Below are 14,384 nucleotides of genomic sequence, written 5' to 3' on the forward strand. Positions count from 1 at the left end.
TCGGTTTCGCGAATTACTATCGCAAATTCATTCGAAATTTCTCTCATGTCATCGCACCCATCACGAGACTTACTCGCCAGTCCTCTCATTTCGCATGGTCACCTGACGCTCAGAAGGCGTTTGACATCTTGAAACGGTATTTTACCACGGCTCCTATTCTCATCCAACCCAACGTTGCTGAACCCTTTTATGTGGAGGTTGACGCTTCGGATGTAGCCGTAGGGGCAATCTTATCTCAGAGACATGGAGAAAAACAGAGTCTACACCCAGTAGCCTATTACTCTCGCAAACTCACCCCTTCAGAAATGAACTACAGTGTGGGGGATAGAGAATTGTTGGCCATCAAGCAGGCACTAGAAGCTTGGCGTCATCTTCTTGAAGGTACCATACACCCCGTGACGGTTTATACCGACCATCGGAACCTCGAGTATCTTCGTTCTGCACGTAGGTTGTGCCCGAGACAGCCCACCTTGCCTCTCTTCTTCACAAGATTTAATTTACATATCACCTACCGCCCTGGATCCCGAAATATTAAAGCAGATGCCTTGTCCCGAATACCAGTTACTTCACATCACCCTAAGAGTCAGTCCGATACCATTCTCCCATCCAATTTGTTTCTCACTCACCAACCACCCCTTATAGACTACATCCGTACTTCATCCCGTGGCGTGCCAATACCAAGAACACATCCTCCTATCCGTTGTACCAGGAACCTTCTCTATTACCGTAACATGATATTTGTACCACGACCGGCCCGTCTAAGGGTATTACAAACCTGTCATGACTCCCTCCTTTCTGGACATGGGGGCATTAAGAAGACCCTAGATCTCGTCCGACGTCATTTTTGGTGGCCTTCACTGGATCGAGACGTTACCTCGTTTGTCCGCTCATGTACCACCTGTGCCCGAACCAAGACCACACGCAAGAAACCAGTAGGCCTCCTCCGCCCATTACCTATCCCATCGGTCCCCTGGTCGAAAATTTCTATGGACTTTATTGTGGATCTACCACCCTCAAAGAAACACGACACAATAATGGTGGTGGTAGACAGATTTACTAAGATGGCACATTTTATTCCCACCATTGGTATTCCCTCAGCAGCGACCACGGCCACCTTGTTCCTGAATACAGTTTTTCGGCTCCATGGACTACCACAGACCATCACTTCTGACCGGGGGGTACAATTCACATCACGCTTCTGGAAGATCTTCTGTCGAAATCTGCACATTCGTCCCACGCTGTCCACGGCCTTTCATCCTCAAACCAACGGTCAAACAGAACGTTTAAACCAAATATTGGAACAATATTTGAGATGTTACACCACTCACCTCCAGAATGATTGGCTCCAGTTCCTCCCCCCGGCGGAATTTACCTACAACAACCAAAAACAACGTTCCATACAAATGTCACCATTTTTCGCAAACTACGGCTACCATCCTACCATGATTCCGGGCCTACCCACCGGACCTACGGTTCCTGGAATTACGGACCGAGTCACCGCTCTCGCCAGACAATTTCGAACCCTGAAAGAGAACCTGATCAAGGCTCGTAAAACATACAAATTATATGCAGATCCTCATAGATCCAGCCCACCAACCTACCGTTGCGGTGACAAAGTCTGGTTGTCCACAAGTAACCTGCGCCTGCAGGTGCCATCGAAAAAATTAGGACCCAAGTTTATGTCATCACCAGGATCATCAATCCAGTAACAGTGCAGCTGAAACTGCCCGCTACATGTCGGATCCATCCCGTGTTCCACGTATCTCTAGTCAAGCCATGGGTAGCTAACCCTTTTCCTGGTCGTGTACCTCTTCCGCCTGCTCCTGTTGTTATCGATGGGGTGGAGGAGTATGTGGTACAAAAAATTGTTGACTCCAGGATCCATCGTGGACACTTGGAATACCTGATACACTGGAAGGGGTATAGCCCAGAAGAAAGAACCTGGGAACCGGCAGATCAGGTGCATGCCCCCGTCTGTGTTCGCAGATTCCACAAGCTGCATCCTCTCAAGCCGGGTTCTCCACGCCCCCAGAGGTCGCGTCTTGCGGGGGGATCCTGTAAGGCACTTACCTGGCAGACGCGGGGAAGTTCCTCTCCGTCCTCCCGGCAGAAACGCCGGCATCATTCCGCGCGGCTACTTCATGAATATTTATGCGGCTGACCGCCGCCTGGATTCCGCTGCGTCGCTATGGCGACGGTGGACGCGGTTACGTCAGGGACGCCGGGGAACGCCTCCCCGGGCTATTTAAACTTCCCAAACCTATCCACCGGTGCTCAGTTGTACTGGTGCTTCCGTACCTATTGAGCCCCTCGTATTTTTACCTGTATCTTGTTCTATTGCTGGTATCCTGACCCTGGTCTGCTCAACGGCTATCGTGAACTTCTGGAATCCTGACCCTGGCTATTCTTACGACTTTGGGTATCTCTGGCATCCTGACCCCGGTCCGCTAAACGGTTATTGTGTATCTCTGGCATCCTGACCTCGGCTTTCCATTTCGGCTCCTGTGTATTTCCGGTATCCTGACCCTGGCTTTCCTAACGACTCTGAGAACCTCCGGTATCCTGACCCTGGTCTGCTTAACGGTGCTGTCCTGATCACCCGTGCTTACAGTAACACCGCCAAGTGCCCTGTTATCCACCTCAGGCCCCTTGTGCGTGTCCTGTACTTAGCAAGCGTGTTCCTTTCCTGCATCCCGGATTCCTTCTGGTAAGACGATCCTTACACACACACACACACACACACACACACACACACACACACACGGTTTCTTACCTTGAGCTGGCTCCAGCTTACGCTGCGCTCCATGTAGATGGACTCTACAAAAAGGAGAGGCTTCTGAATTCTCAGCCAATCGGTAGAGTTTCTCCTGATTGGCTGAGACCTGCTTCACCCCAGGGAGGGCTCCTCCAGCCCCCTTTAATTAGTGGTCCAATGCATGAGTTGTTGTTTTTCATGTTTTGCACACAGCTAATCTGCCTCTTAGAGAGTTGGAAGTTGAAACATCTGTGTCAAAAATATTGATAACTATGTGTTGGCTAACACAGGGAAACATGGAAATAGATACAAATAGTTATATATCATATTAAAGTCCTACTTCATTTGTGTTGTTACATCGTGAACCAAAATGATCCCACAGCATTATGGGAAGGATCTAAAGAGTCATCTTGCAATGCTTCAATTGTAATATATTAAGTGGTGTCGTAACCAACAATGACACCTTGTGTTTATTAATTCCGAAATTCAGTTGCCATTTGTCTACTCGGTTTAACTTTTTTTTTCTTTGAGCATAAAATACAGGGCAGGATACAGTAATGCACATAAGCTAGGAAGAAAACAGTGAGTCAGGCTGGGTAATTAAGACTGAGCCATTCTGTGGTTTCCACCAAGGCAGTATGATAAGACTTTATATGCGTTTGAGGATAACGCATATAAATGAGTAACATGGGCTGCTTGAAAATGAGAAACTAGAGGTTTTTAAAAAAAATGAAAACATTGCAAGGCTTATTTTTCATCTGATAATAAAAAATTGTGGAAGGTCCCCTTTACTATATTTTTGTTATGCTTGTGTATAGCACTCTTAAATAAATAAGCATATATGCTCAGATTGAGCTTCTTAGTTATTCTGGTTTCATTTCTAAAAGTCCTATACTATTTATCTTTTCTGAAAGATCATTATACACCACAGTGATGGCTGATTCCTTAGCGGGAAGCAGAATAGGACCATGGCCTTGCCATGTATTAAGTATATATATTTTTTTTATTTCATTTATCTGGAAATATTTATCTCAACTCCTAGTCATATAACAAGCAAGTTCAGGTACTATTACAGTTGCCGTATTGGCTATTTGTTTCAGGACATAAATACATTTCACTTGTTGCTAACTGGAACATATATGCAGCGTGTGTGATGCATACTCAAAAAAAAAACAACAACAAAAAAAGCCCGTAAAAACCAATATGGTTCCATTTTTGGCAAGTTTGATTAAAGTATTTGAAGACCAATCGGCTTAGCCTCGCCTTTCACTATACCGTATCTCCCAAGTGTCCTTGTTTTTATTGGACAATAAACATTTTTGTGTACTGTTTCTGATCCCCCTGACAGTCCCAATGAGCTGTAAAATCAGTGAAGGTCTGTGCCGTTTTAGCACAGTCCTCCATTGTGCTGGTATAGTCCCTATGTTCCTTTAGTATAGGCAAACAAAACCTTTCATGTCTCCTCTTCCAAAGGTAATGTATTTTAAGCCTTAGTCTGTTCTGTCTAGGTATTTAAGACTCTTTACCAGCACCAAACATCTTATTTATCTGCAGAGCCCCATTGATCATAGCTTGATACAGTTGTACGGTCTTTAATACTCATTCCGTTACAGCAGTGCCAACCCTCATCGGTCCTTAAAGGGTTAAGGCATCTATGAAATAATGTTCAAAACTCTCTTTTTTTCCATTCCCTACAGTGACAGCTTCTTTTTGAACAGAGACAGCAGTAAAGTGGTTTTCAAATCCTGTAATACTTGGCTTTTCTTGTTAACCTAAACAATCGTTTGAAGAGCATATGTGGCTGCTGTCTGGGTAACAGCAGAAGAAACCTTTTTCTCTTATTACTCCCATTTTCCTGCCTTTATATTACTAAGAGCTTAGAACAAAAGAACAGCTAGACTTGTTCTGATCTGATGGGAAGGTTTAATCAAAGTATAGTGCGCTCCAATCTCTTGACATGTAGTGATTTCACAGAATCCATCAGCAACAGTATAGCATTTTGCCTGTAAAAACACATTGCATTTGCATTGACAGCTGCAGAGATTGGAAAATGTGCCTTGGAATTAGAAATAAATTGACGAAAAGGTGCACCACGTTGTAATCTAGCCAACTCATTGGAGTAAAAATGACGCAGTGGCTGGCTTGCAAACACTATGCCACAAAGGGCAATTACCGGTAATGCATAAGCATGATTAGGTATATTAGATATTTGTTGGACATTGTTGGTTATCCAGTAATATAATTATTTGGAAAATGCCCTAAGCCCTACCAGGTTTCTCTTTGTAAACCAGAGGGACTCATCTATGGTGCTCTATTGATGGGTGTAAACATCTAGTTCTATGTCCATCCCAGATCTCAATATTTTGTTCACCCGTGCGGCTATTGTTATCTCCTGAAAATAAAACCCTCGTTTATCCACATCTATTGATACATTATATGTACTGGGACACCTCACCATGACACCAACAGGGACTTTTATGACATCGCATTCTAAATACATAGACAATAATATGTAGTTGCTCCCATCCTTTGTAGCTATAACAGCTTCTACTCTTCTGGGAAGGGTTTCCACAAGAGTTTGGAGTGCCTCTGTGGGAGTTTTTGCCTATTCACCCCGTACAGCATTTGTGAGATCAGACACTGATGTTGGACACGAAGGTCTGGCTCGCAATCTCCGTTCCAGTTAATTCCAAAGGTGTCCGGAAGGGTTGAGGTCAGGGCTTTGTGCAGGCCGGTCAAGTTCTTCCAAACCAAATTCATCCAGCCATGTGTTTATGGACACTGCTTTGTGCACTGGGGTAAAGTTGTCATGGCTGCTAAGTAAGAACCAACTTCATATTAACCCCTTCAGTACCGGGACGTACCTGGTACTTCCTGGTTAACAGTCACCGGTAGACCGGGACGTACCAAGTACGTCTCCTCCAAAAAACGCCCCCACATCACCACAATCGCGGTGATCGTGGGGGCGCTGCTGCTGCTGTCTGCCCAGGAGTCCTGGGCAGACAGCACAGCCTGTCTAAGCCCGCCCCCAAGCCCACGATCACTCCCACGGAGTGATTCTCTAGGCAGAAACTGCGATTGCAGAAAAATCTGCAATCGCGGTTTCAGCTGCCACAGGCAGCTTCAGGGAAGGGTGGGGGGGTATTGAATGGGTCCCCACACAAGTGTGGGGACCTGATCCAACACCCCCCTGCTGCCTGATCGCTCCATGAGAGCGTCAGTGCAGCCTTAACCCCTTCGATCGCGGCATTGAAGGGGTTAATTCCCGTTTTTTAGGGGGTTCTGCTGCTGGTGGTCTGCCTGGAAGCCCAGGCAGACCAGCAACAGCAAAAACGAGCCCCCAGAAGTCCTCTGATCAGTCCTGTAGGACTGATCAGAGAGACTCCTCCCCTACAATCTCCAGTCTATTGGAGATTGTGTCCCAGCTGCCAGAGGCAGCTTCAGGGACAGGGAGACAGGGTTCTTTGGTCTCCACATGAGTGAACCAGGGGGGTGTTGGTGAACAAAATGTGGTGTTTTTTTCCACTGTTGCACATATGCTGTGCAAGAAAAAATTTTTAACATTGAAATGTATTTGTTAAAAACGCAATAAAATAAATTTTCCGTGAACTTTGGCAGACATCAGTGAAGAAAAGGCTAGCTGAAAACTGTCAAAACTACCCTAGTTGAACACCTTGACTTGTCTACTGTTCATAAATATATACTTTTATGGGGTAATTTACAGCAGGGGCTTCCAAAATGTCCCAAATGGGATATGGGCCCAGGAAACCAATTTCTGAAAATTCCAAATGTGAAAACGAAAATGCGCATGTTCCAGTTTTGCCCTCATAGCTTCCTCAAAAAAATGCATGAACCATGCATGTGAGGCCTTGTTGGAACCGGGGGATGTTGGTGAACACAATTTGGTGTTTTGTTCTGCAGTTGCACATATTCTATACAAAATATAATATAAAATCTAAAGCAACATTGCAACATATGCAAAAAAAACCCCAAAAATATAAAAATACCTCAAAATTTGGCAGCAATTGGCGATAAAATCCCTGTTTGAAAAGTGTCAAAATGACCCTAGTTGTACACCTTGACTTATCTACTGTTCATAAACATATAATTTTGGGGGGGGTAATCAGTATCTGTGACAACTATTGCAGTTATTAGACTACCATGCCAAATTTGAAAAAAATTACATTTCAAAAACGTGATGCATGCCTTGCAATATTTGCCCTATACTGGTCAAAATAGATAAAAATCCTGGCCATGTTGGGTGGTTTCCAAATCAGGACAACTTAATGAATATATTTGGGATAATTTTTTCCCATTGGTTTAATGTGTGTACAATTTGTATGTATACAAAACTTTTTCCAGTTTTTTTCAAACAAAACAATGTACTACCCAGCTTACTATGGTTTCAAATGAAAGCCCTACTTGTGCTGAAAAAAACAATATATGATTTGTGTGGGTGCACCAATTGATAAGAGAGAAATTACAGTTGAAGAAAGACATGGCAAAAACACAAAAACGGCTCCGGTCCTTTAGCGACACGTTAGTATCAAAATCCCGGTCCTGAAGGGGTTAATGTCTATGCACTTATAATGCAATGTCATCAAAGTCCCTGTTGGTGTAATGGTCAGCTGTCCCCAATTCTGCTGTGTGCACCTGAGAAATATCTCACAAATGCTTCCTTTCCTCACACAAGACTCTAATAAACTAAAGTTTGGTGTTAGAGGGACATTATAGTGTCCGTGACACCCCTACTATAGTACTCTGTGAAAAAATGCATATTAAAGAATAAATAAAGCACTTAACTGAAAGAGAAGTTGCAGCCATTCTGCAAAGGCTGCCCTCTTTCTCCATGATCTGTCATTTCTTGCCACTGATTAGCTGTTTGATTTAGATTGATGACCCCTTCAATGGGAGGAAATTTACACATGCGAAATGGAGTATGAACAGACTCACTGGAGGCGAGTACGTCACATGCAGGGAGATGTGTTCGGCAGGGCATTTAATTGGGTGCAGAAAGGGGCAAATGCATTTGCAAAACAAACTACACAAATTTAAAGGGATACCACCACTATCATGTGCATTAAGATGCATATGATGGTTCGAGTGCCCTTTTAATTATAGATTAGGGTGAAGGAGCGGCAATGTGCAGCCATAATCCATATGCACCAGGGATTCTGGCCAGTATCTCAAAAAAGAATCTCAGATTTGCAGTCCAAAGGGGGGGAAACATGGCCACTTAAGGACTTAAGCCATGTTTAAAGGGATGTCCTATGCAACCTCATCAATGAAGAATGCATATGAAAGTACCTTGTAAGTTTCTTCAACCTGTATTATATAATATGCATTCTGCAACCTGTAAAAATCTAAGGAGACCACTCAGATATCCTATGTTTCAAAATGTATATGATGGCATTAACGTCCTTTTAATTACGGTAATATAAATTGGTACCTAAATGTGACATTAAATGTTGATACATTTTTATATAGTTGTCATGTTTGTTGCAGAGCAGTGATTTCCGAATTGTATTTATTTAGATTTTATTCTTTCTGCTGACAGCACATGTAAGTGCATCTTGGCGGATGCTGGCTATTAAATCCTGCATACTAACAAGTTAATGCAAATAAAGCAGAAAACTGACATAACAGACGTAACGTTTCTCGTAAGATCTTTCCCAGTGCAAAAGCATTGTTTTCCATTCGGGGCTAAGATAAGTACTTTCATGATCTAACACTCATTACTATGTTCTTTGGCAGTGACATGAAAATTGTGTGTATTTTCACTGTGTTAATATCGCATGTACAAAGAGACAGGGCTTGCTACCAAGGGAATTTTTGCTTTGCAGATGCCTCTTGATGGGGTGATGTGGCTAATCTAACCGCACTTTGGAGAAATAACCTGTGTTTGATTATAATTGTTGTTCATGATAAATTGGCATGGTATTTACATAAAACCAAGGTTATACGTTTTTGAAAATTAAAGGGATGGTTTATTGTCCCTGATGTTCCCTCTACAGAAGACTGCATATTAAAGTACTTTATTTGATTGGCTGTGTGAATCAGCCAATCAGCACCAGGAACGCACACACGAGTGTCAACAGTTCTAGAGATGAAACGAAAGGATATTATATGCAGGGTGATGTGTTTGGCTGGGGGGTGTGAGGAAAGGGGCCAATAGGGGTATTTTACAGAAACCCTTATGTGTTTGCAAAAGGGACAACTCTAAAATTTAAGGGCACTAGAAATTACATGTGATAAGCAGCATCCCCTCATGTTCAATGGCCATACCAGGGAACTCTCCGGTTCTCTGGTTCAACTCCCGAAACTTTCAGGTCATGGTAGCGGGGTCTTGACATGCCCCGCTCCCTGCCCATTTCCCCTTTAAATGGGAGGGTGTTTCCTGTGATGTCAGCGTGAACGCCCACTGGCATCAGTGGGAATGCCCCCAACGTTAGCGGAACCACCCACTGACGTCATTGAGACCACCCACTGAGATCAGTGGGCAGTCCTGGTTGTGTCCCGCAATGGAAGTTCCCATGAAGGGCAATGGCCCTTTTCCCCAGCCACCAGCTTTTTGACATACTGTCAGTTGCCTCCAGTGCTGGCTTGTTGGGCATTTCGGGGGGAGGGGGCGTGCAGCTCTATGCCACAAAGTTGCTCCATTTATCTCAATAGTGGCACTTTCCTGCCAGTGATGAGTGCCGCAAAATGCAGTCTTTGTCTAGGATGTTAAGCTGCCCCTTTTAGATTGGGGCTGTGCAGCTGCTACAAATACTACAGAATTACAAAAATGGTAATACAGAATGCTTTACCGACCTACTCAACTAGTGCAGCCATAGAGAAAATATACAAATCTAAACAAGTTCATTCGTTTGCAGAGTGAAGATCTTGCAAAACATAAGGTCGCTACTTGGAAACCATTTACGATGACCATCCCTATATTTGTGAATGTTTTAAAATAACATCTTTCGGGGAAACAAAGGATAGCCATATGTTTGAGTTTGCCGTATGCCTTTTGCCAATGGTGATTTTTGTGTATTGTTCAGTCCTCTTTGTGGTCCTCAAATTTGTTTAGATAAGGTGTGGTTACAAGGATACACAGATATACGAAGTGGAATGTGTATATGCTTCATCATCCATGTACAATGCTTCACCAATAAGCATTGTACATTGGTGAACCAATTATTGGTCCTTGGTGAACCAATAATAAATAAATTGGGGGCTCAGCTGGTATGTGGACCTACATGGAAAGACTTTATTTACCACAGATTTGTAAAACTAATCTTAATTATTTATTTTCTTTATTTCTAGCTTTGGTCCTGTTTCATTACAATTAAAAAAAATATATTTGGTTGCTAGCAAGCTATTATTTGAGCATGAACAACTTTACTTACAAATCTACCTAAGAAGTTTCAGGAAAATGTTTGTGGGCAAATAGTCAGCCGGGTGTCTCTTAAGTACCGTATTTGCTCGATTTATAAGACAAGGTTTTTTCCAGAGCAAATGTTCTGAAAAATACCCCTCGTCTTATAATCAGGGTCGTCTTATAACTAGACCTCAACTAGGTCTGACTATGAGACTAAGATCCAGATCCCCTGCAGCGATGCAGGGGACCTGGATCCTCCTGTCTCCCCCCACCACCACTTACCGGTACTTCTGAGTCCCCGGTGTAGAACGGAGTTCCCCGTGGTCTCTGACAGCCGGGGAAGGTCTGCGCGATGGACGCAGACAACCCCCGCTGCAAAACGCACCTCCTCCCGGCTGCAGCGGAAGTTGTCTACGCAAATAGCGTAGAGCTCTACACGCTGCCCGGACTACGCACTGGGGACTCAGAAGCTCCGGTAAATTTGGAGGAGGGAGGGGGAGGGAGTGTTAAATGGGAAGCATAAGGCATTTTTGGGGGCAGAGTGCTCTGTGAAATGCCTTTTAACCCCCTTAATGCCACTCTGCCTCCAGAAATGCCTTTTAACCCTCTATACACCACTCTGCCTCCTGAAATGCCTTATACCTCCCTATATGCCACTCTGCCCCATAATATGCCTTTTAACCCCCTAAATGCCAGAGTGGCATATAGGGGTATAAGGCAATTCTGGAGGCAGTGTGGCACATAGGGGGTCAAAAGGCATATCATGGGGCACAGTGGTATTTAGAGGGTTAAAAGGCATATCATGGGGCACAGTGGCATATAGGGGGTATAAGGCATTTCTGGAGCAGATGTGCATAACAAAAAAGGAAATAAAAACAAAATATTTTTCTCAATCATTGCTTTTATTTAAAAAAAATCTTATATTCAGGCTTTTTCTTTTTTTTCATAAATTAATATTCAGATTTGGGGGGGTCGTCTTATAATCGAGCAAATACGGTAAATTTAAATATATTATGTAATGTCTTTTAATAATGTGTTTCTCATTAAAAACTGGTCATGAAGTACCACAACATACCACAATATAATATTTTAACCCTTTGTTTGACATCATTTTTTCATGTCAATTTTTCATTTCAATTTTTTTTATGAAGAAAATGTAATCTGTACCCAGGCAATTTTTGTATTCTATAAATGTATAGATGATTAGGACATTATTACATTTGCTACAATATAATATATATTTTTTATATATTAACATCTGTGAAAGGGGAGGTCAACTAGTATTTTAATTCTGGAGAAAAGACTGTATATTATATTTTAATATACTGTGTGTTTGTAATTCTTGAAAAATGAAAGGAATACTCTAGGTTAATCCTTTTTTATGTCCTACTTTTTATGCCAATAATCTTTAATTAATATAGAATATTGTCCTAAATACCTGGTATCTGTGTATCCTCAAGGACTAGAGCCAGATATGCTAACTAACCAAATGTACAGCTACAAAGCCTATGGATATAATCTAGCAAAGACCTCTGCTGTACTTACTTGCTTTTCTTAAACTCATCCCCTTCCACGCAGTCCTCTCCTATTGTCTCACTCCCCAAAACCACGAACTAGATTGTAAGCTCGTAAGAGCAGGGCCCTCTTCTCCTTTGCACCAGTTTTGTTTTTGAGTGTGTTATTGTATGTGTTTATAAATTACTCTAATGAATGTAACAGCGCTGCAGAATCGGCGGGCGCTTTTTAAATAAATGTAATGTAATCTAAATGTTAATTATGAATGGTCCCACAAACTCCTCTCTTTAAAATAAAGTTTTACTTATAGAAAAAAAAATTAATTTCCTATTTACTGATTTATAAACAATTTAATATAGAGCTTAGGGCTGAAACAACTAATCGATAAAATCGATAATAATCGATAATGAAAATCGTTGTCGATTAATCGAATCGATTTTTATCGATTATAAAAAGGTTTTTTTCAGAGCAAATGCTCTGAAAAACTTCCTCTCCTTATATAATCCGACCTCAAACAGAGATCGGATTATAACACTAGAATCCAGATCCCCGCAACACTGCAGGGGACCTGGATTCCCCTCACTGTCGGCCGGTCTCTCACTTCCGTCTCTCTCCCCCTCCTCCCATACACCCCTCTAACTCCTCCCCCCCCATACACTGCTCTGCCTCTCTCCCGACTCCCTGGTGCTTTGTGAACCAAAACTGCATAGAAGCCTCAGCGTAAGTGAAGGGCAGTAACGGAGGCTGTCTGTGCGATGCAGACCCCCACCGGCTGACAGAGAATCATCAGCAACGTAGCCGGGTAGAGAGGCAGAGCGGTGTATGGGAGGGGGAGGGGGAGGAGTCAGAGGGGTGTATGGGAGCCACCCTCCCATACACCACTCTGGCTCCTCCCCCTCCCATACGCCACTCTGCCTCTCTACCCGGCTCCCTGGTGTCTTGTGAACCTCCGTTGCAGACAGGAGGCAGAGTGGAGTATGGGAGGGGGGAGGAGGTAGAGTGGAGTATGGGAGGGGGGAGGAGGCAAAGTGGTATATGGGAGGGGGAGGAGCCAAAGTGATGTATGGGAGGGGGAGGAGGCAGAGTGATGTATGGGAGGGGGAGGAGGCAGAGTGGAGTATGGGAGTGGGGTGGAGGCAGAGTGGAGTATGGGAGGGGGGAGGTGGCAGAGTGGAGGAGGGGGAGGAAAATTGCATTTTTTTTTATCCGATTAATCGAAAAAATAATCGGCCAACTAATCGATTATTAAAATAATAGTTGCAGCCCTAATAGAGCTATCGTGACACATACCATTTTTATTAATAATATTATGCAGGGCAGGGTTGCCAAGTGCTATCTCATAGATAACTTTATACCATTGGTATAGAACACCCAACCTTCTGTTTTTTAGGTAAAAAAATAGCAGGGGTTTGAGCATCACTGTATTGGCATATTTGCTCTATGTATACTTAAGCAATCAATACAAAAAAGTAATATTTGATGGTTGGCTAAAAGTAGGTGAATGAGAATGTGTTATATCACCAGTATAATATGTACTACTTTTTGAAGAAGCCATATCTAGCAGGAAAGTGACCAACAGCACCAAGGTTGGTATTGGACGTAACAGTCTCATCTCAGTTGTTCAGTTAGCTGCAATAATTGTAGCGTTGTGTAAACTACAAACTATACTTTGGTGATATCACAATTAAGTGTATGATACAGCTGTCAGTAGTTGAACTGGTCCAGGGTTTCCTTGGCAACCAACGAATAGACTCAATGGAGGCCAGCAGGTGACTTGAAAGCAGGCAAGGACTAAAACACTGAAAGCCTAGTGTTCCATATTGATTACCAGGCTCTGGTACGAACAGGGAATGGCCAAACTCTGCTTTATTTACCAAAACCACCTAAACTGGGTTCTGACAACTGGCATTAGTAGGACTAATGTCTACCGGTGGACAGTGTTGTGTGTTCTCGAACAATAGAGATTGCTTTATGCTGAGTGATTACTTTACTGCACTACTTACATAGTTACTAACCAAGTCTCCCTTGGTGCTATTGTTGACCGAGAAAGTGCTGCCAAAAATCTTAAAATGTAACTTTGTTTAGAACTGATTTCCATATACGGAGTTGTATCTTCCTAAAATACCATGGGGATTATGTATAAAGATGTCTAAATTCTGTCCGTACATACCATTCTGTGCGACTTTGGACATTGTGCCTGACGTGCATGTGTGACACCTCTGTGACAACATCCCTCTGCCTCGGTTGACAGTAATTTTTCTCCTTTACTACATTTGTAGAACATTATTCTGCTATGAGACCTTCAACAAGCAAGATAATGTCCACTCATATAAAGGGCGTGTCATGGCAGTCATGCTGGACAGAGCTCAGGGCAAATGTCCACACATACTCTTATCAAGTGGACTTTGATTGAACCTTTGCCTCAAGCCCCTCCCAGCTTATTAATTATTCTCACATTAACATGTCATTTTCATAATTTATGTGTCTAAACAAGTGTAGACCTACATAGCCATATATTTTTTACATGCAGGTCAAAGTAAAGTATTTATAGGAACTGTTCCTCCAAAACTTTTTAAAGGATTGTTTGAGAACTTTTGATTATTATTCTAGGCTACCTCCATATCAATTATTTGTTTTCCCTTTGCTTTTTGTTAATATTTCATGTAGAGAATATTAAGATATTGGATATAGATAACTTAAAAATAGACAAGATGTTTCTTTCAATTTTGTTAATAAATGTCTAGTTCCTTA

General features: G+C 42.7%; 1 protein-coding gene across 1 annotated transcript in view; it reads left to right on the forward strand.

Moving 5' to 3' along the window:
- The first annotated feature begins 1,734 nt into the window (after window positions 1–1,734).
- The window catches only part of LOC149287409 (zinc finger protein 827-like), a 61,797-nt gene continuing 49,147 nt past the window's right edge, over window positions 1,735–14,384 (forward strand). Inside the window, exon 1 of the mRNA XM_089492907.1 lies at window positions 1,735–1,780. Coding sequence (XP_089349033.1) covers window positions 1,735–1,780 — 46 coding nt within the window. The remainder of the gene's footprint in view (window positions 1,781–14,384) is intronic.

This window comes from Sceloporus occidentalis, unplaced genomic scaffold, assembly GCF_023333645.1.
Source record: "Sceloporus occidentalis isolate IW3139 unplaced genomic scaffold, rSceOcc1.0.p SCAF_61, whole genome shotgun sequence".
Lineage (NCBI taxonomy): Eukaryota > Metazoa > Chordata > Lepidosauria > Squamata > Phrynosomatidae > Sceloporus > Sceloporus occidentalis.